The 27,595-nt window shown below is 36.8% G+C and overlaps 1 protein-coding gene across 11 annotated transcripts in view; it reads right to left on the bottom strand.

Annotated features, from left to right (window-relative positions):
* The window catches only part of GULP1 (GULP PTB domain containing engulfment adaptor 1), a 418,555-nt gene that overhangs the window by 52,226 nt on the left and 338,734 nt on the right, over window positions 1-27,595 (bottom strand). For 7 of the 11 annotated variants that reach the window (XM_069064529.1, XM_069064526.1, XM_069064523.1 and 4 more), the window contains 3 exons: window positions 21,274-21,390; window positions 20,996-21,076; window positions 20,475-20,567 (listed from right to left, as the gene is read on the bottom strand). In XM_069064529.1, the coding sequence (XP_068920630.1) occupies window positions 20,475-20,567; window positions 20,996-21,076; window positions 21,274-21,390 (291 nt within the window). The remainder of the gene's footprint in view (window positions 1-20,474; window positions 20,568-20,995; window positions 21,077-21,273; window positions 21,391-27,595) is intronic. The other 4 variants (XM_069064532.1, XM_069064530.1, XM_069064531.1 and 1 more) reach the window with 2 other exon arrangements.

Raw genomic sequence — 27,595 nt, 5'->3', positions numbered from 1 at the left:
TGTTATTATTGGAAAATGGGAAAAATCTTTGATTTTGGGAGTTTGGGGAACTACCTTCATCAATAGAGATAGCAACCCAAATATGACTTAGTACCTAGTATCATAGATCTAAAGTTGGCAAGAAGCTTAAAGGCCACTTAGTTCAATTCAACTTCTTCATTTTTGAAGAGGAAGAAATTGAAGCAAATTCTAAAAAGTTGCCTGAGACAAAAAAAAAAAAAGGTCAAGTAAAATTGTTCAGGGTCACAATGCTAGTAGGTATCAGAGGTTCAATTTGAATCCAGGTCTCCCTGACTCCAAGTGTAGCACTCTTTCAATATCTCATCTTACTTCAGTAATCATATTACAGTTATGGTGACACACTACTGGTCTCAGGGAGTGATTATGAGAAAAGTTCTTTGAGAACATTTAAGTCATCTATATAAATGTGAGGTATTATGATTACTACCATTGCTCTTTTGTACTAATGTAACTAACTGAAATTGGAGTATGCCAGATGGATTGATAATAACCTTTTCTTGTTCTGTGTTACTGGGAACTTGGACAAGCCCCTTAAACTTCCTGTTTTTCCAACAATCACTGAATATGAAAGTTGCCATCTATCCAATGCCAGCAGCCCAACATTTACATAGCACATTAAAGTTTGCAAAGTGTGTTTACATATTATTTCAAATTTGATTTCATCTTCACCACAACAAGATGGTACAATTATTATGCCTACTTTGTAGATGAGGAAACTCATGATATGAGTGGTTAAATTCAGGATCACATAGGTTTGGGAGGGGTGGTAAAAATTACTTTTATTTCATTTTGTCTTTATTTTTAATTGTATTTTCTTTTTTCCCCAACTATATGTGAATATAAGTTTTAGTATCCATTTTTACAAGATTTTGAGTTCCAAATTTTTCTTTTTCCCTCCCCTCCCCTCTTCCTAAAATAGTAAGCAATTTGATATAGGTTATATATGTGTAATCATGTAAAACATTTCCATATTAGTCACAGTTGTGAAAGAAGACAAAGATGAAAAGGAAAAAAAATACAAAAAAGGCAAAAAATGTATGCTTTGACCTGCATACAGATAACATCAGTTCTTTATCAGATACATAAAACATTTTCTATCATAAGATCTTTGTAATTGTCTTAGACCATTGTGTTGCTGAGAAGAGCTAAGTCATTCATATATGATCATCACACACATTGCTGATACCATGTACAACTTTTTGTTGGTTCTGCTCATTTCATTTTGCATCAATTCATACAAGTCTTTCCAGGTTTTTCTGGAGGAGGTTAAATAGTTCAGATGTGAGGTGATGAGGGCCTACACTAGAGTGGGACAGTGTCAGAGAAGAGAAGGCAATTTAAGAGATGTTTCAAAGATGAAAATTACAGGTCTTGGAAACAGATTGGATATGGGAGGTGAAAAATATAAGTTGAGAATGACTCTTCTATGGCAGCTAGGTGGCACAGTGTCAGAGTCAGGAGGACCTGAGTTCAAATTTGGCCTCAGACACTTAACACTTACTAGCTGTGTGACCTTGGGCAAGTCACTTAACACCAATTGCCCTGCCTTCCTGCCCTCCAAAAAGCAAAAAACAAACAAAAAACCAAAAGAGAATGACTTCTAGATTGTGAGTCTCAGGAACTAGTGAAAACAAAGAAGAATTTAGGGGGGGGGAGACAAAATTCCTTTTTAGATACATTGAGTTTAAGATATCTACTGGGGATCCAGTTCAGTATGTCTGAAAGGCAGCTGGAGATGTGAGATTAGAGGTCAGCAGAGAGTTGGAGGAGAGTTGGGGGAGACTTGAGAGTTTTCAGCCTAGAGATTGTAATTATGTCCATGGGATCTTATGAAATCACTAAGTGAAGTAGTATAGAGGGAGAAGAGAAGAGGGTCCAGGACAAAAGCCTGAGGGACACCAAAGGTTAAAGGGCATGAACTGGAAGAGGAGACAGCAAAGGAGACAGGGAAGGTGAGGTCAGATAGGAGAGCAAGGAGAGAGTGGTGTCCTGAAAACCTAGAGAGAAGAGAGTATCAAGGAGGAAAGAATAATCAACAGTATCTAAGGCTGTAGAGAGATCTAGAAGAATTAGAATAAGGAAAAATCCATTTCATTTGAATAAGGGTTCATTAGTCACTTGGGAGGGAGCAGTGTAAATGATAAGGTTGGAAGCCAGCTGTAAGGGGTTAGGAAAAGAATGGGAGAAGAGAAAGTGGAGTCCCCTATTGTAGATGGTCTTTTCAAGGAGTTTATCAACAAAAGGCAGAAGAGATATAGTAAGACAGTTAATGAGGATTGGGACGGTCAAATGAGGGTTTTTTCAGGATAAGATAGACATGGACATGTTTGTAGGTAGAACTAATAGACAAGGAGAGACAGAAAAAAGAGTTAGATGGGTAAGGATGGAATGGGATCAAGTTAACAAATGGAGGGGATTATTAGCTTTGGTAAGCACTAAGGTCACTTCATCATATGAGAAAGGAGTAAAGGAGAAGATAGTGGCAGAAGGCAACTGAATGATAAATGAGAAAGAGAGAAGAGGGAGGTCATGATTAGTGGCCTCAACTTTTTCTGTAAATATGAGGCAACCAAAGTTCTTAGCTGAGAGAGTATAGGGGGAAAGAAAGCCATGGGATATCTGAGGAGAGAAAAGATGGTTTGGAAGAGCCACTGTGGAGATTGTATAGTAAGATGATGATGGAGATGTAGTAGGATTGTTTAGCAGAAGTGAGGGCCCAGTTGAGTTTGTGTAACATAAATTTGTAATGGACCAAGTCAGAAGGGGTGGATGATCTCCATCTTCATCCAGCAACATGTGTGAAGGAGTGAAGGAAGAAAATGGTGGAGGTGAGCCAAGGATGAGACTTGGGTGGGCATAATTATTTATATGATAAGGAGTGTAGGAATACGAGAAAGGAGGACAATGCAGAACTGAATTGGACCATTAAGGAGTCAAGATGGGGAAAAGAAAGGAGTGGCTAGTGCATAGGAAATGGCTTGGGAGAGAATTGAAGTGTCAAGGGATTGGAGTTGTGGTGTGGACCAAGAGTAGGGCTTTGTAAGGGAAGGCAGAGGTGAGAGATTAAAGGTCAATAGACCACAGTTGGATAAGGGGATTTCAGAATTCTTTAATTCAGAAGCTGAATATTTGCAGAGGATAGCAAGATCAAGGGCATGACTATCTTTGTATGTGGCTGAAGTTGGATACAGGAGTAGCTCATGGGAAGAGAGTAGGTTGAAGAACTGAGTGATTGAAGAATGTTGAAATTCCCTGGCACAAGGTCAGGAGTTGGGAAGGAGAGAAAAACTGTAAGCCAGATACTGAACTCATTGAAGAAGGAAGAATAACCGAGGGATATGTAAGCAACAGACACCAAGATTTTGATTGGATGGTAGATATGAATATCAGGAACCATAAAGGAAGAGAACTTTCTGAGTAACAGAGGAAGGGTAAGAATTTGAAAGTGGCAATGAAGAGGAAGGAGTATTCCAACTCCCCCTCCTTGATGTATGAGACAAGAATAAGCGAAGGTGCAGCCAGTACAGGAAAGGGTGGCCAGGGAGGCTTGTCATTAGTGAGGAGTCAGGTTTCAGTAAGAGCTAGTAGATGGAAGGAGAGGGAAAGGGAAAAATTTAAGATGAGGGGAAGCTTATTGCCTATGGAACAGATATTCCAAAGGTTACAGTGAGTGAGCTGAGTGGTTTTTCGCTGAACCTCTATCAGGAGGGTTAAGAGGTATGGCAGGAAATGGGTTTTGGACAATCAGAGTTACTAGGATCTGAAGAGTATGACAAGGTGTGAGGATGCCGGTCCCTGGGTGAAGGGTGACTGTGGAGGCTGGACATCAGGCTGCAAGCAAGTGTAATATGAGATGGGAAGCCCCAGGTCAGATGGGAGACCTGGCTTCACAAATCCTTTTCCCTCCAAAAGCTGGAGTTTAGGCAGGAAAAGGACACAGTTACAGAAGCAAGTTGATTCTGTACAGCAAGAGAAAGTACCGTTCTCCACCAGTTTTCTTCTTCCCTCAAAGAATGTTGCAGTAAAAGATGGAAGGCCTGAAGATAGATAGATTACTCCTCTTTGCACAGATGTTCTCCACATCCCAGCTGGGAGACTGGTCTGGCAGTAGGAGGTGGATGTTTCCTTGCTCTAACATAGATGAAAGTCATTGCTTTGGGGCAGATGGAAGATGCCCAACTTGACCCTTTGCAGCTTTGTCTCAGGGTACATGCTAAAACAAAAGGGAGATGGAAAGCCCAAGGTGTTCATGCAGCCTGAGGTCTCCTAACCTGAGGAGTGTGGCTATGGGGCAGTAACAGGAAGTAGGAGACTTTCTGTGCAGGGGAAGTCCTTTCAGACAGATGGGAGATCCCTGGCCTGGTCCCTTACAACCTTGCTTTGGGGGACATACTGTGCCCCAACAAAATGAAGCTGATGTGAGTTGCTGGATATTAATTATTTCAATAGGTGATTAGATTTGAATTCTGATTTGCCTCAAGATTGTTCTTAGAGTGCTATATGAAATACAAATGCATGCTGACATTCATTGCATACGGTAAAATTAGAATAACTAAATTTTAGAACAGAAGGGGATCTTAGAAATTATCTAGGAAGAAATCCTCATATTACAAGGTTTTGCTTTTCTATAGGGTTAAGAATTTAAAAAGTTTTTCTCAGCTGGGGAGAAGTCCTTTGCTGATTTCCTCACTTTGAGGAGGAGGAACTTGGGGCCTGCAGACACTAAATGACTTGCCAGTATCACATGGTTAATTTGTTAGTCCCTCACTATAGAATACAGCTTTTTTCATTTTGTTTGCCCAGAGTCCATCCCAGGGTCCAGCACACAGTCAGCATTTAATAAATACTTATTGAATGGTTCCAGTTCCAACTAAGTGCCATTTCCATTTTGTGAGCAACCTTTTTCACTTACAACGAAATGAATTTCTAATAAGCCAAAAAGATGAGTATGCCTATAGCTTATTCTTTTTTGATAGCTTATGATTGCCTTCTTTTATTAGTTGAGAGACAGCATGGCTTTGGGGCTCAAGAGCCCACCTTAAACCAGGATGACAGGGGTTCCAGTCCAGGCTGTTACATACACTGGACATGTAATCCTAGCCAAGTGAATGGACCTTTTAATGCAAGAGGCAACTCTGTAAGACTAAGATTTAGAGAAAGTAATGACCTACACTGGCAGAAGGCGTTTTCTCCTCTATCAATTCCCTATAGTAAGGAAATCACAAGTATAGTCCTTGTCCATGTAGAATAAAGACATCTATTAAATTTGAGTAAAAATAAAAATATGTAACTATAATATAAATGGAAAAATATACATATATACATATGTATATAAATATATGTACAGGTATAGTTGTATAGCTTTCTCATGTAATAAAATCATATATCCCTCACTATACAGTGGAATTCCTAATGTCTTCTTTGCTAACTAGCTGAATAATTTACTTGTCTTTATACTAAAACATGACTCCAAATTTATTATGTATCATCCTATAATTGTCCAATAATTTCAGCATTCAAAAAATTCTTATTATTTAGTCCAACTCTCTCATTTTATGGATGAGGAAATGGAAGCTTTAAAAGCCTAAATGTGAGCAGTAGAATATTGGATAAAGATTTGGTCTTGGACTCAGAAACACACACTGACTGTGGGGGCCTGGGCAAGCCAATTGACCTCTTAGTACCCTGAGCAATTGAGTATATAAACATCAAAGCAGCTGCCCATATGCCCATCAATGGGAGTTCTCTACACTAAAGTCCACTCAAAAATAATTAATCAAAGCTGTTAAGAGTTCACATTTCATAATGATTTGAAGTTTGGTTTTTTGGGGTTCTTTCGGTTTGTTTGTTTTTAATTTTTTGGGGGGTGCTCTGTGGCACTTTGCTCAAAACAACCCTGGGAGAAAAGTAGAGCAAGAATTATTATTATAGATGAAGAAACTGAGTCTCAGATAGATTAAGTTACTTGTCCAAGGTCACACAACTATGAAGTGGCAGAACCAGGACCTCAAATCAGGTCTTCTGACTCCAAGACTTGTATGCTTTCCCATTCTATGACCATACCTTTTCAACAGCACAAGCAGAGCACACAGTAGGGGCTCAGTAAATATTTGTCACTTTAAAAATTCCAGCTACATTTTTCATTTGAGTTTCAATACAAAAGTAGTAGTTGAAAATCATATGAAGATTTCAAGTTGAAATTATCCATGATGTCACCAGGAATGAAAAAATAAAATTTTGTCTATGACTCATGACAAATCATGTCTGGGTAAGGATACTGTCTTTAAAAGGTTCCTCCAGTTAATGACCATAATGGCCTAATTTAATGTTTTTTTAATTATTATGCTACTCATAGAAAAGGATATAATGTTTAAAATACAGTACTGAAGAGTTTGGAAAATTTTAGAGAATTATCCTAAGAAGAAATAATAATGTCAGTATATGTGGGTGTTAGGATTTATGGTCCAAAGCTAAACTGAAGTCTATCCAAATCAAAGAGATTAGGGGAAGAAGCATCATCCCTGCTTATTTGAGACAGGAAACTAGTTTGCTGAATTTGATTCCTTATAAAGGATGGAATTTAGGCTCAGAATACTCCAATCTCTGTGTATGTTTCAAAAGTGCCAGCTCTCTCACCAAGCTATTAGGCTTATGAAATACGGATGAGAAAATATAACTGCCAAATCCAGAGCAATTTAATGATGTGCAGTGGCATTTTTGGCATTAGTTAAATACATATTCTGGTTGGTCTTTCTAAATTTAAGTGTTCTGGAACTTATTTTTAAATGTCACTTTAACCAGATCAGAATTATTTTTTTTAATGAAACATACTGTCTATGAAAAGAAATATTTTGTGTGATGGATGTTCTTGCTAAGGTCAATATTGGGTGTCTCAAAAATCTGGTGCACTAAATCAAAGTGCCCTAAGACTTAGGACACCTTGTGTTTAAGTGAAAGAATAAATTATTTTAGAAATTGTTCTACATAGATATATGTTATTATAATTCAACTAGATTCACTGCTCTCTCACTGGTCTCAAATTTTAAGGGCTCTATTTGGGCTGTAAGACGCTCCATCTATAATGTCTGAATTTCTGTTATAAAGGCACCTCTCTATTCATCAAATGCTTAATTTCGAACAGAAAATCAAATGATTTAAGACACTTAAAGATAACTTTCAATTGTGTGTTTTTTTTCCTATGTACTTTAAGTAACCTTTAATCTTTGGTGGTTTGGCTTTTACATCATAATGATTTTTTTTTCAATCTCTACCTTCCTCTTCATAACAACTATAGCATAGCCCCATCTGTGTATAATGAACAAATCAATGAATGCATGAAAGTATCTCTATTTAAAAAGCAACAACTTAATTTCTGAATAAAATCTATAAAAACAAACAAAAAAACATCAAAAGCTTGCTAAACACAGTTGTTAATTTTGTTGGCAGTAAAAGGATACAAAAATCTTTAAAAAAAATTTAAACCTAAGAAACTATCTTAAAATACTATCCTTTATCTTAAATTGCAGGGAGCAAAATTTACAAGGCTCTAGAGAAACAGTAAGTCCTTGAATTTATTTTAGAGTCCAAATGAAAATGGCACACAGTTTAATTTTTATTCCTCATAAATTATGTTCTCTTCTAAATCTTCAAATCGGTATATTGTAATTCCGTCTAAAAAAGAGTTGAGATTATGCTAACCCAATTTTTCCCAGCATATTTTCCCCCATATTATTGGAAAATAGCATTTTCAAATGTTATTCCAATTGTAATTAGCTTAATGCAGGACTGAAAACTAAGGATTCTGACCTTCAAGCAAGCTGAATTAGGGGTGATTGTGGCTCTTAGGCTGCAAAGAAGGTCACCATGGAAGGGAAGGAGGCAAGGCAAAGCTGTAGTAGGGAAATCACCTGGGGTGTGGGAAGGCCCCACGATCCCACCTCAGGCAATTCTGTGCTGATATTGCTGCTTGTCCCAGGCATACTCAGGGAGAGATAAAGAACATGTGTTTCCAGGCCCTGTATTTTGACGCAGGGTATAGAAGGCAATTTGACTCAAGTACGTATAGTCAGCACAAGAATCAATATAGGTTCCTCTTCAGAGAGTTCAGAATATATCTCATGGTATGAACTCTAATCCCTGATCTTTCTGTCCCATTCTCAGCTTCAGGGAGACAAGATGAGAAGACACAGACTGCAATGCTGCAAGGTGGGAATCTGGAGATGCCTGTGAGGGGTAGCTGCACTTACCCCCTCCCTGGATGTTGATGGAATAAAGTTCTGGAAATTTTGCCTAGTTATGATTCTACTTTTGTGTATTTGGATGGCGCCTTTTTAGAAGGACTTCTTAGAGAAGATATAACTATAGAGATTACTAAAAAGAGAAGGCATGACATAGCAACAGTTATACATTTCTTCATAATCTTCATATTTTCTTCATTTCCAAAGCACCAAAATTTCCATTATCTCATTTTGCCATTATAATCATCTTATAAGATAAGTACTCATAATACACAAATTGGAGAAACTGAAGCAGAGATTAAAAGCCAAGCTGAAGAATCAGCTAGCACGACAACTATTTCAAGAATCCTAATACTCTTTAGACTATATGACTCCATTTCATCTTCATTTTCTTTATAAATTAACAATTATGAGAAAATCCACCTTTCTGAGAGTGGGGGTGAGGAGGGGGGGATTGTGGCCTGAAGCATCTGTGGAGCAATGTGCAAGTTGAATGTATCAAGGTTTTTCACATCTGGCTTTTAGCAAAATTGAGCTTTGGTAGTTTTATCTTTCCTATCAGAGCTTTCTTCAATAGTAATTGAGGAAACACAAGACAAAGTTATAATTATTATTTACTAAAGGCTTCTGGAATGAAGGAAGGCAGGAAGGAAGGCAGGAAGGAAGGAAGGAAGGAAGGAAGGAAGGAAGGAAGGAAGGAAGGAAGGAAGGAAGGAAGGAAGGAAGGAAGGAAGGAAGGAAGGAAGCAAAAGAAAGCCCAGTAACCTTTAACTTCAATTTTATTTATTTAACATCCTAGTAATAATGTAAATTGAATGCAGGCTGCTGGCCCCAGAAATTAAATAGGTATATGTATGCACAGGTGTGTGCATACACACACACACAGAGTAAAGTGAAGAATTTGATTTAACTCTTTGTGCCTGACATTACAGAAAAGGGTCCATCTGCTGGAGTGACTTGGTAGATGAGAGCATAGTTGACCCCATTTTCCAACATAAACATGAGAAGCATTACCATGTGAATGTAATAAATGAAAATAAGATTGTTCCTAGATAATTAGTACCAAATGGTGAAAAACCCAACCTCTAATCTACTGCCAAACCACTGGAACACAGAGGAAAAGCAAACAGCATAGTCAAGTAATGGAAATTTCTCTGTGCATCTAAATGACTGTATAAAATAAGAGATGAAATTCCAAAAATCAGTTAAAACATTTCAACAGTCCCAATGTTATATAGGGCTGTAGTAATATCGACACTCTTAAAATTGGTTACCACAGATGGAAACCACAGTTTTGGAACTACAGTATGGCGCCTAGTATACTGTAAGTGTTCCCTTTGTGAACAACAACAACATAAAACCCACAAATGGGAAAATCTGACCAAAAACCCATTTCAATCCATACAACCACCCCCTGGACATGAGTGAGCCTGACTCATCATGCCTATGAGGCACTGAAGAGAAATCAAGAAAGGGGCAGGGAAGCAGGTTGATCATCTCTCTTTATTAAATGGTTTACTATCACTTTTTATTTTAATGTTAAACAAATAAGATATTTGGCATGTCATATTTTTTTTTGCTCATTCTAAATTATTCCATGATCTCATTGATTGGCAACATTTATACTGTTAGGGTGTTAACCTGGATCATAAAACAATAACCACAAAGTTCTCTGGTACAAATACTGGTTAAATATGCAAAAATGTCTTGATAAAAGGAACTATATGACCATGTATTTTAAACTTGTTATTTTTAAATTGCCCTCTAAGGACTGTAATAGAATAGAATCAAATATATATAATTTGTAAGTCTGATGAAAAATATCTATTTCTTAAGTCCTGTAAGATTTTGTTTTCTCTTAGACATAAATCATATCACTGAGGTACTACTACAAACTTCCACTGAAGACTTAATAGTTCACATAAAAGCCTGAAATGAACTGTGCTTATGAAACTACAAGAGCATGCTTAAGAGTCCCTGTAGAAAGCTATAACAAAAGATTGAATCTAAAACATAATTCTCTCAAACTTGCCATCAAAGTTACACGTGGGATAGAAAGTCCTCTGGAAAAAACAATTTAGGTTTTGTATTTCATTAAATGTCAACTTAAGGCATATATTGGGGAATGGTGAGATGCTGAAATACTTTTTCAGGAAGTCTGATAGAAAGAAGAATTAAAACATTTACTTATGGTTATTTCTTAGAAGATGTGCATTCTTTTATACAGTGGATGTATTGAATACATCCAATTGAGATGAGAGGTAGGTGATGATGGCAGTTGCCCAGAGTGTAACAGGCAGAGGAAAACAATATGGGGAACAATTCTTTTCATGATTACATTTTAAAACATGGCCATATTTTAACATCAGTGAAATCTATTCTCAGCTGTGTACAGCTATTTGTTTTATGATGTCCAGTTCTGTGTGGTAATTTGTTATTGTAATTTATGATTTTGTAACTTAAGGATCAGTGTTTGAAAGTCCTGAAACTTTTACCTTCTACCTTTGGCCAGACTATATATATATACACTACCCTCGATTTAAGACAAGACCTGTTAATAAGACACATTGTCCTTCCTTTGGCCCATGTCTCTGCAGCAGAGTAAGAAGAAAATGTCAAAATGATAATAAAATTAATATGGAAACAAAAAAGGTTAAAAATTTCAAGGAAAATAATGAAAAAAATGGGAATGAAGTAGGCCTAACAGTGCCAGTTTTCAAATTATATTACAAAGCAGTAATTCTCAACATAATTTAGTAGTAGTTTAATAATTTAATAGAGATTAATCAGTGGAAAAGATTAGGTAGGGGTGACTAGGTGGTACAGTGAATAGAGTACCAGCCCTGGAGTCAGGAGGACCTGAGTTCAAATCTGGCCTCTGACAACACTTACTAGCCACGTGACCTTGGGCAAGTCACTTAACCCCAATTGCCCTGCTTTCCCCCCTCCAAAAGGCAAAAAGAAAAAAAAAGATTAGCTATACAACATATAGAAGAAAATGTAACTAGTACTCTAATATTTGATAAACATTCCAATTACTTACTGGGATGAGGACTCACTATTTGACAAAAACTGCGGGAAAAGGGTTGAAGTTTATATAACTCTGCCAAAAACACATAGTGAAAATACAGGTCAGCAACTGGAAGCCTGTCCTTCAATTTCTGATCATAATTGACAAGGGTATTTAAGTTAATATGTAATCAAGTAAGCAGGGGATATTCTTAATAAGTTTTTTAAAAATCTCTAAATTGGGGCGGCCAGGTGGCACAGTGAGTAAGAGCGCCAGCCCCAGAGTCAGGAGACCTGGGATCAGTTCTGGCCTCATATACTTAACACCCACACAAAATAACTGGCCATGTAACCTTGAGCAAATTACTTAACCCCAATTGCTTTAAAAAAAATCTCTAAATGTAAGATACTAGTTGACCAGGACTCACATTCATACCTGTGATTTACTGTTGAATCAAATGAAGCCTGAGAATACAACTCAGAGTTATTCTGAATTTAACTTCTCAATATTGTTATTGTTACTATATTGACTACCCACAAACAATTAATAATGAGAAGTTAAATTCAGAATAATTTGAGCATTCTTCATATGGGTTTTTGGTAACCTGTATTTCTTCCCTTAAGAACTGCATTTTCTTATCTTTTAACTATTTATTAGGAAATAGTTCTTATTTTGATGTTTTAAAGACTAGTTTCCTTCATGAATGCCCTTTAATTTTATGCAATCCAAATTGCTGAGCTCCTGATATCATCTGTTTAGTTAAGAACACTTCCCCTAAAAATAGTGCCAAAACTTTCCTTCACTCCTTTTATATCTGGGTCTCATAATTATGTGGTATTTTAAAAGGTATGAAATGTTGGTATAAATATGATTTCTGCCAAACTGTTTTATAGTTTTTCTATGAGCTTTTGTTGAATACTGAGTCCTTACTCTAGTAGTTGAGATCTTTAGATTTGTAAAATACTGTGATACTATGTTTGTTTTCTTCTATATGTTGTATACTTTTTTTGTTTGTTTTTGCTTTTTGGAGGGCAATTGGGCTTAAGCAACCTTCCCAAGGTCCCATGGCTAGGTAAGTCCCCCTCCCTCAAATCTGAGGCTGGATTTCAACTCAGGTCCTCCTGACTCCAGGGCCAATGCTCTATTCACTGTGCCACCTAGCCACCCCTATATGTTGTATACTTAATACGTTCCACTGACCAACTTCTCTATTTTTTAACTAGTTACAAAATAGTTTTTGATGATTACTTTTTTGCATTACAGTTTGAATTTTGTCTGTTAGGCTTCTTTCCTTCCACGTTTTCCCCCATTGTTTCTCTTGAGATTCTTGACCTTTTGTTCCTCCAGATAAATTTTATTATTATTATTTTTAGATCCATAAACAGTAGGCAATAAACATTAAATACTTCCTACAGTCCCTACTACAGGCACTATGCTAAGTGGTGTGTATATAAATACAAAGAGAGAAAGACAGTTCCCACTTTCAAGGACCTTACAGTCTAAAGAGGAAAGACAATAAATACATAAAAGGAAGTGGAAAAGGTGTGTACCTAATGTGAGGGCATTGTGGAGAAGTCTCCAAGTAGTGCATCTGGCTGAGAAATGAGGAGATGTTAGAACAGAGTTCTCTTCCTAAATGGAGATTTGGAATTCATGGCCCACCATTAAATCAAAGGGACAAAGGTGGAGTACCACTGTTGTTGAGATCTCATAGGATGATGAGCTTATCCAAATAGTGAGCTTCCTGTGGGCATGGTGGAAAAGTCAGAGAAGTCCCCAAGTAATGTAGCCAGGTGAAAAATGAGGAGTCTGAGTTGAGTTCTCTCCTTAAAAGGAGGTCTGGTTTGGAGTTCATTACCCCACCCTCTAATCAGAGAGGCAGAGAGGATGGTAAACCTTTGTTAGTTTAATTGGCATGGTCCTGAGTAAGTAAATTAATTTAGGTATTATTGTTATTTTTACTATATTGACTACCCACAATTAATTAATTAAAAACTTTCTAATTATTTAGTTTTATCTTTAATTCTGCAGTTTTATTTATCTACTTCATATATATATATATATATTAGCAAGGTGAACTCTCAAATACTTTATAATTATTTTGAATGGAATTTCTCTTTGTAACTCTTGGGATTTTATTACTTATATGTGGAAAATCTGATTATTTATGTTGGTTATATTATCTTATGATATTTGTTGAAATTAATGCTTTAATTAACTTCAGATGAATCTCTTGGTAGATAGTATTTCATCCATAAAAAGTGATAATTTTGTTTCATCTTTCATTCTCTCAATTTCTTTTTCTTGTCTTATTATTTTAGCTCAAATTTCTATCACTTTATTTAATAACAGTGGTGATAATGGATCTTCTTGCTATTCTCCTGATCTTATAAGAGTGTTCTCTAATGCTTTTCCATTATGTAAAAAACTATCTTTGAATTCTAAATACATGGAATTTACTAAACTAAGTAAAGATCAATTTACTTCTGTGAGTACTTATAGTTTTAACAGAAATAGGTATAGTATTTAGTCAAAAGTTGCATACATGGATACCATGTGATTTTTTCTGGTTTTATTATTAATATGGACTCTTATGTTTGATAACTTTCCCAGTATTGAACTGTTCTTGATAAAAACACAACATAGTCATACAATATAATCTATCTTATATGTTGCTAGAGCTTCTTTTCTAAAGTTTGTTTCAATTACTTTGCATATTTGACATTCATTCATGATACTGGGAGAGTTCTGGAAGTCTTCTGGACATCTTACATAGTATAAAGGCATTTATGCTTATTTCATTTGAATTTTTTTATCATTATACATACTGGTACTTTTTTTAGATGTTGAATGATGCATGGGAGAAGTAGGCTTCTCTTGTGAACTATCATGCAACAATTTAACTGCAAGTCCAACTGTAAACATTTAAAGATCCCTTGCTCTGTGTGTTCTTGCCATTGGTGCCTCTCTTCTCTCTCTGTACCACTGCTCATGCTCTCTCTGCCATGTTGGAATGGACCTTCTGTCTTCCTAGGACCCTTAGTTTCAACTGTTGAAATTGCCTTCAATGTCCAGTCCAGATGCCATTTCAAGAAGCCTTTCCTGATTCACTCCAAAAGAAATAGTCTTTCCCCCCTCAATTTTTCTCATAGCAGTTCTAATACATCATAACTTGTACCATACTAATTTTGCATGTTTACATACTCTTATTCTCAATATAATTTTCTCCAGACTGAACCTTTCTCCTCACCTATATAGAAATTTCCAGAGGGGTGGAGTCAAGATGTCTGAGTAGAAACAGGACTTCCACAGGGCTCTGGCTTCCACCTCCCACAATTCATGTAAAAGGTAACTCTGAAGAAACTTTGGAGCTATAGAACCCACAAAATGACACAGAGAAGCTAACCTCCTGCTAAGGACAGCCTGGCAGGCCAGCAGCAAGTGGCCAGAGCAGCGCTATGGGAGCCGAGTCCAGCCCTATGTGAGTGGGAGATTTTAACCCCAGGGTGGGCCTGACCAACCACCTGCTGGAGGGACTTCAGATCACCAGCAGCTGTGGCAGTTTCTAGCATAATCAACACATAGATGCTAAGGACAAAGTGATAGGTCAGTGCAGTGTGGACTTTGAGATCTAGCAGTAGGGAATGCTTCATTGGCTTTGCCCCTGGGGAGAGAAGCCAATGAGCCTCCGTGGCCCTTCAGCTTGTGGCTGCTTCAGCTCCTGGCTTGCAGATTGTAGGGGGAACCAAGCAACCAGTCTGAGGGGTAATTGTTCTTGCCTTAACCTACTTGGATCTAGAGTGCATCTAGGGTGGAGGTCCTGGGGTGTGCGACCAGCTCGCCAGAGCATGTGGAGGATGCAGAGAGGGCACCCAAATAATACCTTTGGCAGCTGAGAAAACCCCAGCATTTGGGATGAAGCTCCCCTGTCTGGTGGCAGAGTCCTACTGTGGCAAAAAGACCAAAAGTCAAGTAATTGAGTGGCAACATGAGCAGGCAAAAGAAGCAAAACCAACATAGCAACCCAACTTTACACTTCTATTTTGGGGACAAAAAGGATCAAAGCATGGAACAGGAGGAAGACAGTGAAGTCAGAACTCCTGCACCAAAAACTTCCAAGAAAAATATGAGCTGGTTATAGGATATAGAGGACCTTAAGAAGGATTTTGAAAAGCAAACAAGAGAAGTGGAGGAAAAACTGGGAAGAGAAATGAGAACCATGTAAGAAAATTATGAAATGAGAGTCAACAATCTGACTGAAGAAAATAACACTTAAAAATAGACTAACTCAAAGGGCAAAAGAGGCTCAAAAAGGCAATGAGGAGAAGAATGCCTTAAAAAGCCAAATTTGCCAGATGGAAAAAGATTCTCAAAACCTCACTAAAGAGAATCATTCCTTCAGAATTAGATTGGATCAAATAGAAGCTAGTGACTTTATTAGAAATCAAGAAAATATTAAACAGATCAAAACAAATGAAAAAATAGAATGCAATGTGAAATATCTCATTGGAAAAACCACTGACCTGGAAAATAGATCCAGGAGAGATAATTTAAAAGTTATTGGACTACCTGAAAGCCATGATCAAAAAAAAGAACCTAGAAATCATCCTTCAAGAAATTCTCAAGGAAAACTGCCCTGATGTTTTAGAACCAGAGGGCAAAACAGAGCTTGAAAGAATCTACCTATTACCTCCTGAAAAAGATCTGAAAAAGAAAACTCTGAGGAATATCATAGGCAGGTTCCAAAATTCCCAGATTAAGGAGAGAATATTACAAGCAGCCAGGAAGAAACAATTTGAATGTTGTGGAAACACAATCAGGATAACACAGAATCTGGCAGCTTCTACACTGAGGGATCGAAGGGCTTGGAATATGATATTCCAGAGGTCAAAGGAGCTGGGATTAAAGCCAAGAATCACCTACCCAAAAAAACTGAGTATCATGTTTCAGGGGAAAATATGGTCATTCGATGGAATAGAGGACTTTCAAGCATTCTTGATGAAAAAAAACAGAGTTTAATAGAAAATTTGACATTCAGATACAAGAAGTAAGAGAAGCATGATAAAGTAAACAGGGAAAAGAAATCATAAGAAACTTATCAAAATTGAACTATTTACATTCCTACATGGAAAAACAATAATTGTAATTGATAAAACTTTTCTCAGTATGAAAATAGTTGAAGGGAATATATATGTATATATATGTACACACATATAGGAGGGTATATGGGTATATGAATACATATGTAAATGTGTGTATATGTGTTTACAGGTATACATAGATAGAGGGCACAGGACTAATTGAATAGGAAGGGATGATACTTGAAAGGTGAAATTAAGAGGTGAGAGAGGAATATAATGAGAGGAGAGGGGGAGAGACAGAATGGGGTAAACTATCTCATATAGAAGAGGCAAGGGAAAATGGTTACAATGGAAGGGAAGAACAGGAAGGTAAAAGGGAATGGGTCAACCTTATTCTCATTGAATTTGGCTTAGGGAGGGAATGACATACACACTAAATAGGGTATCTCACCCTACAGGAGAGGAGGGGGGAAGGGAATGAGAGGGGGGATGATGGAAGGGAGGGCAGGCTGGGGGAGGACGGAAGTTGGAAGCACCCACTTTTGAAACGGGACAGGATCTAAGTGGGATAGGAGGGAGAGAAATATAGTCACTCTTTTACAATATATCCACTATGGAAATGTTTTGCATAGCTACACATGTACAACCTATACTGAATTGCTTATCTTCCCAGTATGGGTGGGTAACAAGGGAGGAAGGGAATGAATCTGGAATTCAAAGTTTTAAAATCAAATGTTAATATATGTGTGTGTTTGTGTCTGTATACTATTATTAATATTATTTTACATGTAACTGGGAAATAAGATATACAGGCGCTGGGGCATAGAGATCTACCATGCCCTACTGGAAAGTGGAAGGGGGTATGGGAGAAGATATGGGAGAGAGCAGATTGGAGAAGGGGATATCCAGTGGGATCACTATTTTGGGGAGGTGAGTAGGGGAAAAACAGGGAGAAAATTTGTAACTCAAAATCTGGTGGAAATGAATGATGCAAACCAGAAGTTAATAAAGCATTTGATTTGAAAAAATAAAGAAAAAGCAAAGAATTTTCCACCTAGGAAATATCATGCTAGGCTCCTGCTCTCCTGATTGGAGATTCTCTCTTGATACAATGTTTTAGGGAGGACTCCAGCCATACTTCACCCTTCTCTCATTTAGACTTTCTATAGACTCAACCTCCTTCTTCTTACTTTCTAGCATTCCTACAGGTAATGTCTTCTATTATTAAATTGTGACCTTCCTGAGGGCACAAAAAGGGCTCTTAGCATAATGTATATTCCTGGAATATACTAAATGCTTAATATATATATATATATGTGTGTGTGTGTGTGTGTAACCACATATATGTATGTATGTATATAGTCTTTGCTGTCTATGCTCTCTGCCTGCTCACTTTATATTTGCCATTTTATATATCTATCTCATAATGGTTCAAATGGAAAATGCAATTCAAAAGTTTTTTTGTGGAGCACTTATAAAAGAATGTTAGTTCAAAAAACAAATTCAAGCATTTTTGACAGGGAAAATAACCAGATTATAATTATATTATAATATAATAGTTATAATCATTTTAAACATTAGTATATTAATAATACCTAACATTTCAAATTACTGAATATTCTTCATCATTCATATTTTGGGCAAAATAAAAGAAACTGGGAAGTGAGAAAAAAAACATTTGTTACTTCCCATTATCTTGATTGTTTTATTCTATCATTTCTATTTAGAGTCAATATTTTAAAATAGCTATTTTGTTATTTTTCTGTGAATAACTGATGGAAACTAGGGAAGGTCTATATCCATCACATTAACATACTTAAGACATAGACTGTCTTAATAATTGGATCTTTTCATAATTTTTGCCAACTTCTGCATCACAGATTTGACCACCACTAATGGTGATTGAGAAATGTGTTCCCGGTACCCCCAGTTGGAATTATGAATGTGTTTCGCCTTGAATCATGGTTACAATTTATGGTTAGTTTTGGTAGTATTGTTCATTATTTCATTTACTTCAGGTTGAATTAAACAGGTTTGGATTCTTTTAAAGGCTGACCTAAAAACCCAATTATATTGTGTAATCTTTTGTTTCTATGGAAAAACATAATTCAAGTTTCAAATGAGTAATTTAAAAATGAACTTTTGGACCACAACTCATTTGTAAATTGGAAACCAACTGTATTGTGGGGTTCAGATCATATTACTTTGGATCCAGACAGCACTTTAGGTACTATTAAGTAGTAAAATGGTAAAGTAAATTTTCAGTTATTCATTCAAAAAATATTTAATCATCCTCTCCTATGTCCTAGGCACTGGGATATGGCATATTATGGTTTATAGTATAGAAGTCAGGAAATGTATGGGCATAACTCAAATGCAAAGTTATAAAGAAAAGTACTTTAAACTAGATATAAAGTACTATGTTGGCTCTAAGGAAAGAAAGATTACTTCTGGCAACAGAAAATAAGGAATACCCAAGAATTTTTTTCTTTTTTTTGGAGGGGAGCAGGCAGGGCAATTGGGGTAAAGTGACTTGCCCAAGGTCACATGGCTAGTAAGTGTTAAGTGTCTGAGGCTGGATTTGAACTCAGGTCCTCCTGATTCCAGGGCCGGTGCTTACCCAAGAATTTTTTGACAGAATAAAATATAATAGATCCTAAAATACATGTTTTTAGCTTTAGTGTGTAAATTACATGTAGAACTTTTAAAGTATTGAGTTATCCCAGACATATTTAGTAAAATAAAAGAAATTGACATTAGCACTATTGGCAATTTATTACCTAACCACAATTCTATTAGTATATGTGTTCACAGTTTCAACCTGGGCTTCCAGAAACACATTAATCAGTCACAAATTATAATAGTCAAACTCATGATGTATCAGTCCGCATAAATTATCAAAACAATCAATTCTTAAAGTAGTCTGGTAATATTGTCGCCCACTAAAGTGATGGGCAAAGACATTCCCTTCTTGTTTAGTAGTTATTTGTTTACTGAAAGAATATAACTAAATAACAATTTTTAGAGAACACCTCACTAATGATATGATCAAACACAGCATTTTACCTGAATCTTCCAAAAAAAAGCAAGCAAACATACAAAAAAGCCACAAACCAAACCAAAACAAAACAGGTGGGATTCATGGAGAACTTTGGTAGGGGAACAAAAGAAGGGTAGTGTTGGAATAAATGATCAAAACAGGAGCATAATTTTCCCAATTATATTTGGCTTAGATGAGTATTATATGCTAATTATAATTATAATAATGTAATTATACCCTAATTAAATATCATCTAATGGCTAGAAATGGGTCTAAGCATCTCAGGTGGAATGCAAAAGCTAACTATGGATTTTGAAATTATAAATAAACTACAAAATGATTAATTTATTAATAATATAAGAACTGACTACAATGATAAGTAATTTCTGTGCCCAAAACACTAGTTTCTTATGCTGTGGGATTAATTTAGTCTTTTGGAAAATCATTATGTAATACAATAGCCCAGATTTTGCAAAGTAAAAAAGCTACTTTCTGGGCCACAGCTTCCTGCTTTAGGACTTCTTTAATTCTCCTACCTCACTACAGAGGGGTTCATTGAATATAGCCACAATGCACCAATCAAGAGACCTCAAAGTTCAAATATGAGTATTATAGACACTTGCTGAACCCACAACAAGGCCTAGAATGACATTGAAGCTGGAATCTGTTATCCAGAACAAAATGGATCTAATTGATAAAGCTATTGTGTATTCACTGGAGATAGTGATAGAGTAGTGATTAGAGAGGTGGCTTCAAAGCCAAGAAAACCACTTTCAGGTCCTGCCTTGGACACATGCTGGCTCTTTGACCTAATTGTTCTAGGCAACTCTTTTTAAGTTTCAAAAAAGGCAACAGCCAGGTAGAGGTAGTCATTCGCCTGGAAGTTTCCTTATACTAGAGAAATGACAGGCCCAGCCCCTATCCCTTTCTGTATTGAACAAGATTTCTTTTTCTCTATGATATTAGATATGTAGTTTAAATAGAAAGATATTAGGAAAAAATGTGACATATGTCTGTGTCGAGAAATGTAATATAATTGATTCCCCCCTCCCCCCCGAACCAGCATAGGTTTTATATATACTTACTGGGGATGTTGATATCTGAGTTGTTCTTAGCTGATTTTCCAAATCCTGGACTTTATTTCTGAGTTCTGTATTCTCAGTCTCTAGCTCTTGTATCTAAAAAGGCAAATGGTTATAGAGCATCAAATCAGAAATTTGTTTTTTTTCTTAAATACCATAAACTCCTGACTGCACTCTGAAGTGACCTTTCTAAACTTCTGCTTGTCCATCATTTCAAAATATAATGTGATGTTTCATGCACAGGGGATAAAGTTATTTATGTAAAGCCTGGGAAATAATTTAGAACTCCAGGTCATTAGAAATGCATGTATTTTAAATTTTATAATATTTGTGTTTTGGGCTAATTTCTTCTTTCTGATTGCTCCCATCTTTCTGTTTTTCCGAATTCACTTTGCAAATTGTACCCATAATCTAGGAGTATAACCACAGGACAGTGAAACTTGCTTCTGATGATTTTGAAGAGAGTGAGGGGAAGGGGTAATTTAATAACAAAAGGAATCTGATCTGCGTGGGAAACCACTTACCCAGCATCTGCTCCTTCTGCTGCTCTGATCCCCATGAGAAGCATCAGGAAGTGAAGCAAAGTCACATGAGAACACTAAGTTCTTGTGGGAATTCAATATAAAATGGTTAAAAACTGTGCAGGGGATCAGAAGGAGTGGACAATTATAGGAACAAAATGAAAGCAGTTCCAATCTGTGTGGGGGAATGGAATGGTAGGACTTTTCAATTTGTTTGATGGTCTGCAAGTTTCCCTGTACTTAGCTCAAATACATGTGATCAACAAGTTTTGGTTACTCACTCTTTTCTGCAACCCTGCAATCTGTTTTCTTGTTTCAACATCTTTTCCTCCAGATTCTAGAAATTTCCTGTAGGCCAGATCGAAGGCTTGACCAATCGTTAACGTTATCTCTTCAGCCTTTGGGCAAAACCAAACAGAAAGAATTGGCACTATAGTAAAACCATCTCCAGGATCAGTCAGCTGTGGTGGGAGGCAAGCATTCATGACAGGTGCATGAGCTTGGCTGAGTACTGAGGGAGTGGAAGCAGGAACAAGAGGAGGCAGGACTATGGCTCACTCTACTCCATTTTAAAATCTACTCTTTGTCAGCTTACTTTCAGAGGAGTAAGGGGGAGGTGAAGAGCTGCAGGATTTGAGGGCCACAGCTACCTTCAATATATTAGTACTTCTGTTTAAATTAATCTTTTAAAGTGGCAGTATGGTGGCCCAGTAGATAAACTGCAAGATCTAGATTTGGGAATACTTGAGTGTGAATCCTGCCTCATGCACTTAATAACCCTGTGATTGTAAGTCACAATTTCTCTGTGCCTCAGTTCCCTCATATGTAAAACAGCATAAACAATAGTATCTACCTTTCAGGGTGGTTCTGAGGATTGAATGAGCTAACATATATGAAAACACGTTGCAAATCCTTTTAAAAGTGCTATATAAATGTTATTTGTTATTTTAATCGGTCAATTAGTCAGACAACTCGCATTTATTAATCACCACTTAGGTGCCAGACACTGTGTTACACAAAGAAAGGCAAAAAAAACAAACTTCCCACTCTCAAGGAGTTCAGTCTAATGGGGGATACAACATTCATTCTTTCATTCATTCATTTAATATTTATTAAATGCCTTTTATATGCCAAGCACTATGGATACAAAAAGAGGCAAGAGATAGTCCCTGCCCACAAGGAGCTTACAATCTAGGGAGGAGCTTATAAATAAATAATAATATATAAAATAATAAAAATTTAAAAATAATAAAAAATAAATAAAGTACAAACAAGATTTAAATAAGACAAATTGGGGGGTCATCTCAGAGGGAAGGCACTAAGATTAAGGAAGACTGGGAAAGGGTTGTCAAAGAAAGTGCATCTTCTACTGAGACTTAAAAGAAGCCAGGAGGCAGAGATAAGGAGGGAGAGAGTTCTAGGCATGGAACTTTTCGGTTTGTTTTCCCATTTTTGGACTAAATATGTGGCATCTACTACAGTCCCAGCAGAATGGGCAACAATGCCTCACTCTATTCTGGCTGTGTGACCTTGGGTAAGACACTTAATCCCTCCCTCAGTTCCAGAGAAGATACTATCCAGAATGGGGCAGAAACATTTTCCCTGCCTAAAAATTCCCTTTACCAATGAAATCTCGGGTCCAGGCTCCCTAGCACTGTGATAGGGACATGGTCTTCCTGCTAATTTCACTATCAATTCCTTCATCTATTCACTTCAAACCACCCTGAGCTGGCCTGCCCTTTCCTTTGCCTCTGTCATACATAGAAGGCATTAAAAAACATTTTGTTGAAATAATACAGAAAGTGTAATTATAAAGTATTAACCCTATTCCACAAACTATATTCAACAAATCTTATTATTGTATGGTAGCCTATAAATTACTTTAAAATTTGAAAATGTTATGCTTTTGTAAAAGAAATAATTTCTGTACATAATATGCTATTATATGTCTTGGTTTGTGTTGATCCCAAAACATTTTGGGGTCTTGGACTGTCAATGAAAGAGTTCACTACTTGATTAATAGCTGCATCTGGATGTCTTGTTGACACTCCAGACTTAATACATCTAAAGCTGAATTCATCTTTCCCCCTAAATTTGTTTCTCATTCTAAGTTCCTCAATTTTTTTTTTTTCGCAATATCACAAACCTTATCAGCTGGGTTGGAAACCATTGCGCTGTCTGTAATTAAGCCCTTTCTCCATACTCCTCCTAAATACCATCCATTGTCAAGTTCTGCAGACTTAATCTCTGCAATGTATACCATGTACCTTGCATTAGTACCTGCTAGATAGATAGATGTTTGTTAAACTGAACAGGATCTCTTACATTTGTTCCCTCCTATACAGTCTTAGAATTATCCCACTTCAGGCTCACATTGGCTCTTACTGGGATTACTATAATAATCTCCAAAGTGATTTTCTTTTCTTTCCTACAATTTCCATTAGCCAGCAATACAAACCATCATAAGACTTCCAAAGAGATCATCCAAACACATCAATCTCTGATCATGGAACTCAAGAAATATCTGGTGCCTCTCTGTAAACTACCTAATAAAACATGTAATGCGAATCCTGAAATTCAAACTTTTCCATGACCTCCATCTTCATATACTATTCCCTTTCAAGAGCTCTCCAGAGCCAACCTTACTGCCATTTCTTTCCCTCCACCCTGTCCTACCCTTTCCCATATCTTTGCCTTTGTTCAATTGCTCTCCATTTCTAGAATGGACAACCCTACCATTCAACCCATAACCTATGACCTGGCCCTCTTCATTCAAGGTACATTCAGTTTAGGTACTTTCTCCTTTATAAAGCCTTCTTTGATCACCTAGCCAGAAATAAGCTCTTCCATCTCAAAATTCTCATGTTTTGTTTGGCTCTCTCCATCACAGTTACTTATGTACATGTGCTATTTCTCCTCCTCAGTCCTCTCAAATAGATTAGAAGCTTCTAGAGGGCAGTGACTTTCTTTTTATTTTCTTCTTTGTATGCCTAGCTCAACACTTAGAACTTTGCATATTTTTAGGGTTTCATATATGTTTGTTCAATTGAATTGAATTCTTTGATGCTTATTAAATAAAGGCTTTCTCCTTGCTTATTTAATTAGAGGTTCAAGATATTTTAGTAAATCAATTTTGTTGTTCAGTTGCTCTAGTCACGCCTGACTCTCTGTGACCCCATTTGGGGTTTTCTTGGCAGAGAGACGGGAATGGTTTGCCATTTCCTCCTCCAGCTCATTTTACAAGGAGAAGACTTAGGCAAATGGTTACGTGGCTTGCCCAGGGACTTCCCTCAAATGATTAATACCTAAAATAAATCTGAGATACAAAGTTTAAAGCTTGATGTTGCTGCTATTTTCTCTCTTAATAATACACCCCTTCATTGTCAATAATTTTAATCATAGAAATCATTGCTCTTAATTGCTCTTTTACATTTGGCTTGGTAAAATCTAAAAGAATCTCAGTTGGGGGCAGCTAGGTGGCGCAGTGAGTAAGAGCGCCAACCCCGGAGTTGGGAGGACCCAGGATTGGTTCTGGCCTCAAATACTTAACACCCACAAAAAATAACTGGCCGTGTAACCGTGGGCAAGTTACTTAGCTTGCTTAAAAAAAAAAAAAGAATCCCAGTTGTATAACTGTAATTAGTAACTTCATCTACGAAAGTTTTCATTACATCTTGTTCACTGGAATGGACATTGTAGGAAATGCCAACTCAATCATTAATCTCTCTCTCTCTCTCTCTCTCTCTCTCTCTCTCTCTCTCTCTCTCTTTCTCTCTCTCTCTCTCTCTCTCTCTCTCTCTCTTTACATATCTATCTATCTATCTATATATGTATATATTCTATTATAGACTATATCATAAAATCCACAATATATTTACTGATGGAAGTCCATGTCTTCACTATAATAGGTTGGTTATCAATTAAGAGGAAAAAGAGTTCATTTCTCTAGGAAATAACTAAGTCTTAACCCATCTTTATTTTCCATTAAAAATAAAATATTTTATTTAGGAAAGTTAAACAGGACATTTCTTCAAAAATATTTTTGTGATTTTAAATGTCAGACTCTGACAAAACATGTTTAAACAGATATAATGCTGACTGCAAATTACATTAAGAGAAGTTGTGCAAATTACATCATGAGAGAGCTATATGACAAGGAAAGGAAAGAGGTTTCTCTAAGAGTGGCCTAAGTGGCAGTCTAAGAGTTTCACTTCTACCCATGCCATATGAGAGATGTAGAGCTAGAAGGAACTTTAGAGGTAGGCACTACAGATTATTATTGGGTTTGGAGTCTGCAATACTCATTTCCTGACTTCAATCTGGCCTACATTAGCTGTGTGACCCTGGGTGAGTCACTGAACCCTGTTTGCTTTAGTTCCCTTATCTATAAAATGAGTTGAAGAAGCAAATGGCAAACCACTCCAGTATCTTTGCCAAAAAAAACCCCAAATGGGGTTGCAGAGAGTTGGAAATGACTGAATAACAAATACAGATATTATTATCATCATTTTACTGATGAGGAAACTGAAGCTCAGAAGTTAGAGCTCCAGTTTTGCAGGACCAGATTAGGTGTTCTGTTCTGAGTTCCATTTTGCGTATTCTATTTTAGGTGCCAGCAAGAACACTAGGTGATAACTTCTAATGGAAAGTAGCAAGAGATAACAAGAGCTTTGGAGGATGATTAAAAAAGAATTGCTAATGTGCTGGATAGGTCCTAATCCTCCTGGGGCTTATTTACATTTTCTCATGTGTTGGTTAAGATAAGAACTCTTATTTTGCTGTTTCTCTATTTCCTGATCAGGGGGTTCATTATACAAATAAGTAAAAGATCACATAGAACCACTGATTCAGAGTAGGAAGGGACTGCCGATGGTCATCTATTCCATCCCCTCATTCTATATATAAGGTAACTGAGGCTTAGAAAAGTTGTGTCTTGCCCAGGGTCCCTCAGGTAGTACGTAGCAAAGGAGGCATTCAAACTCAGGTCCTATGACTCTGAGTCTACAGTATATGGAGCAGCTAGATGGAACAGTGGACAGAATGCAGGGACTGGAGGTAGGAAGATCTATGCTCAAGTGTGGTCTCAGACACATATTAGCTGTGTGACTCTGAGCAAGTCACTTAACTTCTATCTACCTCAGTTTTCCTAACTGTAAAATGGAGATGATAATAATAGTGCCTACATCCCAGGGTTGTAGTGAGAATCAAATGAGATAATAAATATCTTAGCACAGAGCCTGCCATGTAGATTATATAAATGTTAGTTATTATTGGTTATTAATTACAATAACTAATAAGGGATTGCTTGAGATAACTGTTATCATATTAACAGTTGACTCAGGAAAGGAAGGCCATTCAGGTTGTTTTGTTTTGCTTTTTTACTTCTGAGTTCTTTTTCGCTACCTTCTATTTTCTGGATTGGCAAAAGATCATCAAAATAATATGTTAAAACATTATTTAAAAGGGAACTAAGATGAAAATAGGTACTTTGTTACCAACTCATCTAAATGGTATAAATAAGTTTAAGTCTCTAGATCCAGATAAATTGCAGAGTATAGACATGATAGAAGAACTCCCATAAGAAAACTAATGCTGTTCCTACTAGGATCAAATATAGATTCTATTTGGCTTTTGAAACCTTTTTCTAACTTTCTGGACTTTTTACCCATTACTCCCCTCCAGGTACTTTGCAGTCCAGTGATACTAAATTCCTGACTATTCTTCATACTCTATTTTCCAACTGGAAGCATTTTTAACTGTTTTTTTTGTTGTTGTTTCAATCAAGTCTTACTCTTCATGATTCCATTTGGGGTTTTCTTGGTAGAGATACTGGAGTGATTTGCCATTTCCTTCTCCAGTTTATTTTATATATGAGGAAACTGAGGTGAACCAGTCTAAGGTTAAGTGACTGCCCAGCGTCACACAGCTAATGTCTGAGGTCAAATTTGAATTCAGGTCTCCCTGAATCCAGGTCTGACAATTTATCTACTGCATCACTTAGCTATCCTAATAAATGTTGTTATTGTTCAGTCATATCCAACTCTGGATCATTACAATTTAAGGGGTTTTCTTGACAAAGATACTGGATTGATTTGTCATTTTGTTCTCCAGTGGATTAAGGCAAACAGAGATTAAGTGAATTATGCAGGGTCACAGAGCTATCTAAGGTCCAATTTGAATTCAGGTCTCCCTGACTCCAGTGCCATTCCTCTATCCAATGAGCCACCGACTGGTGTCCTCCATACCTGGAATATTCTCCTTTCAAATCTCCAAAACTTTCAGCTTCCTTGGTTTCCTTCAAGTCTCAGCTAAAGTCATACTTTCTATAAGAAGTCTTTCCTACTCTTCCTTGATCTTACTGCCTTCCTTCTCAGAGTATCCTGTTTAACCTGTATATATGTTATGTACAAAGTTGCTTACGTGTTGCCTTCCCTAGCAGACTGCAAGGTAATTGAGAACAGGGTTTGAGATCACTCTTTCTTTTTTCCTTTCTTTTCCTTCCTTTCTTTTCCTTCCTTCCTTCCTTCCTTCCTTCCTTCCTTCCTTCCTTCCTTCCTTCCTTCCTTCCGTCCTTCCTTCCTTCCTTCCTTCCTTCCTTCCTCC

This window comes from Petaurus breviceps, unplaced genomic scaffold (genome assembly GCF_028583685.1).
Source record: "Petaurus breviceps papuanus isolate PSGF00001 unplaced genomic scaffold, PetGlider_PUasm1.0 90638, whole genome shotgun sequence".
Taxonomy (NCBI): Eukaryota; Metazoa; Chordata; class Mammalia; order Diprotodontia; family Petauridae; genus Petaurus; species Petaurus breviceps.
Note: the sequence above shows the minus strand (reverse complement) of the source record. Positions and strands in the feature narration are given on the sequence as shown.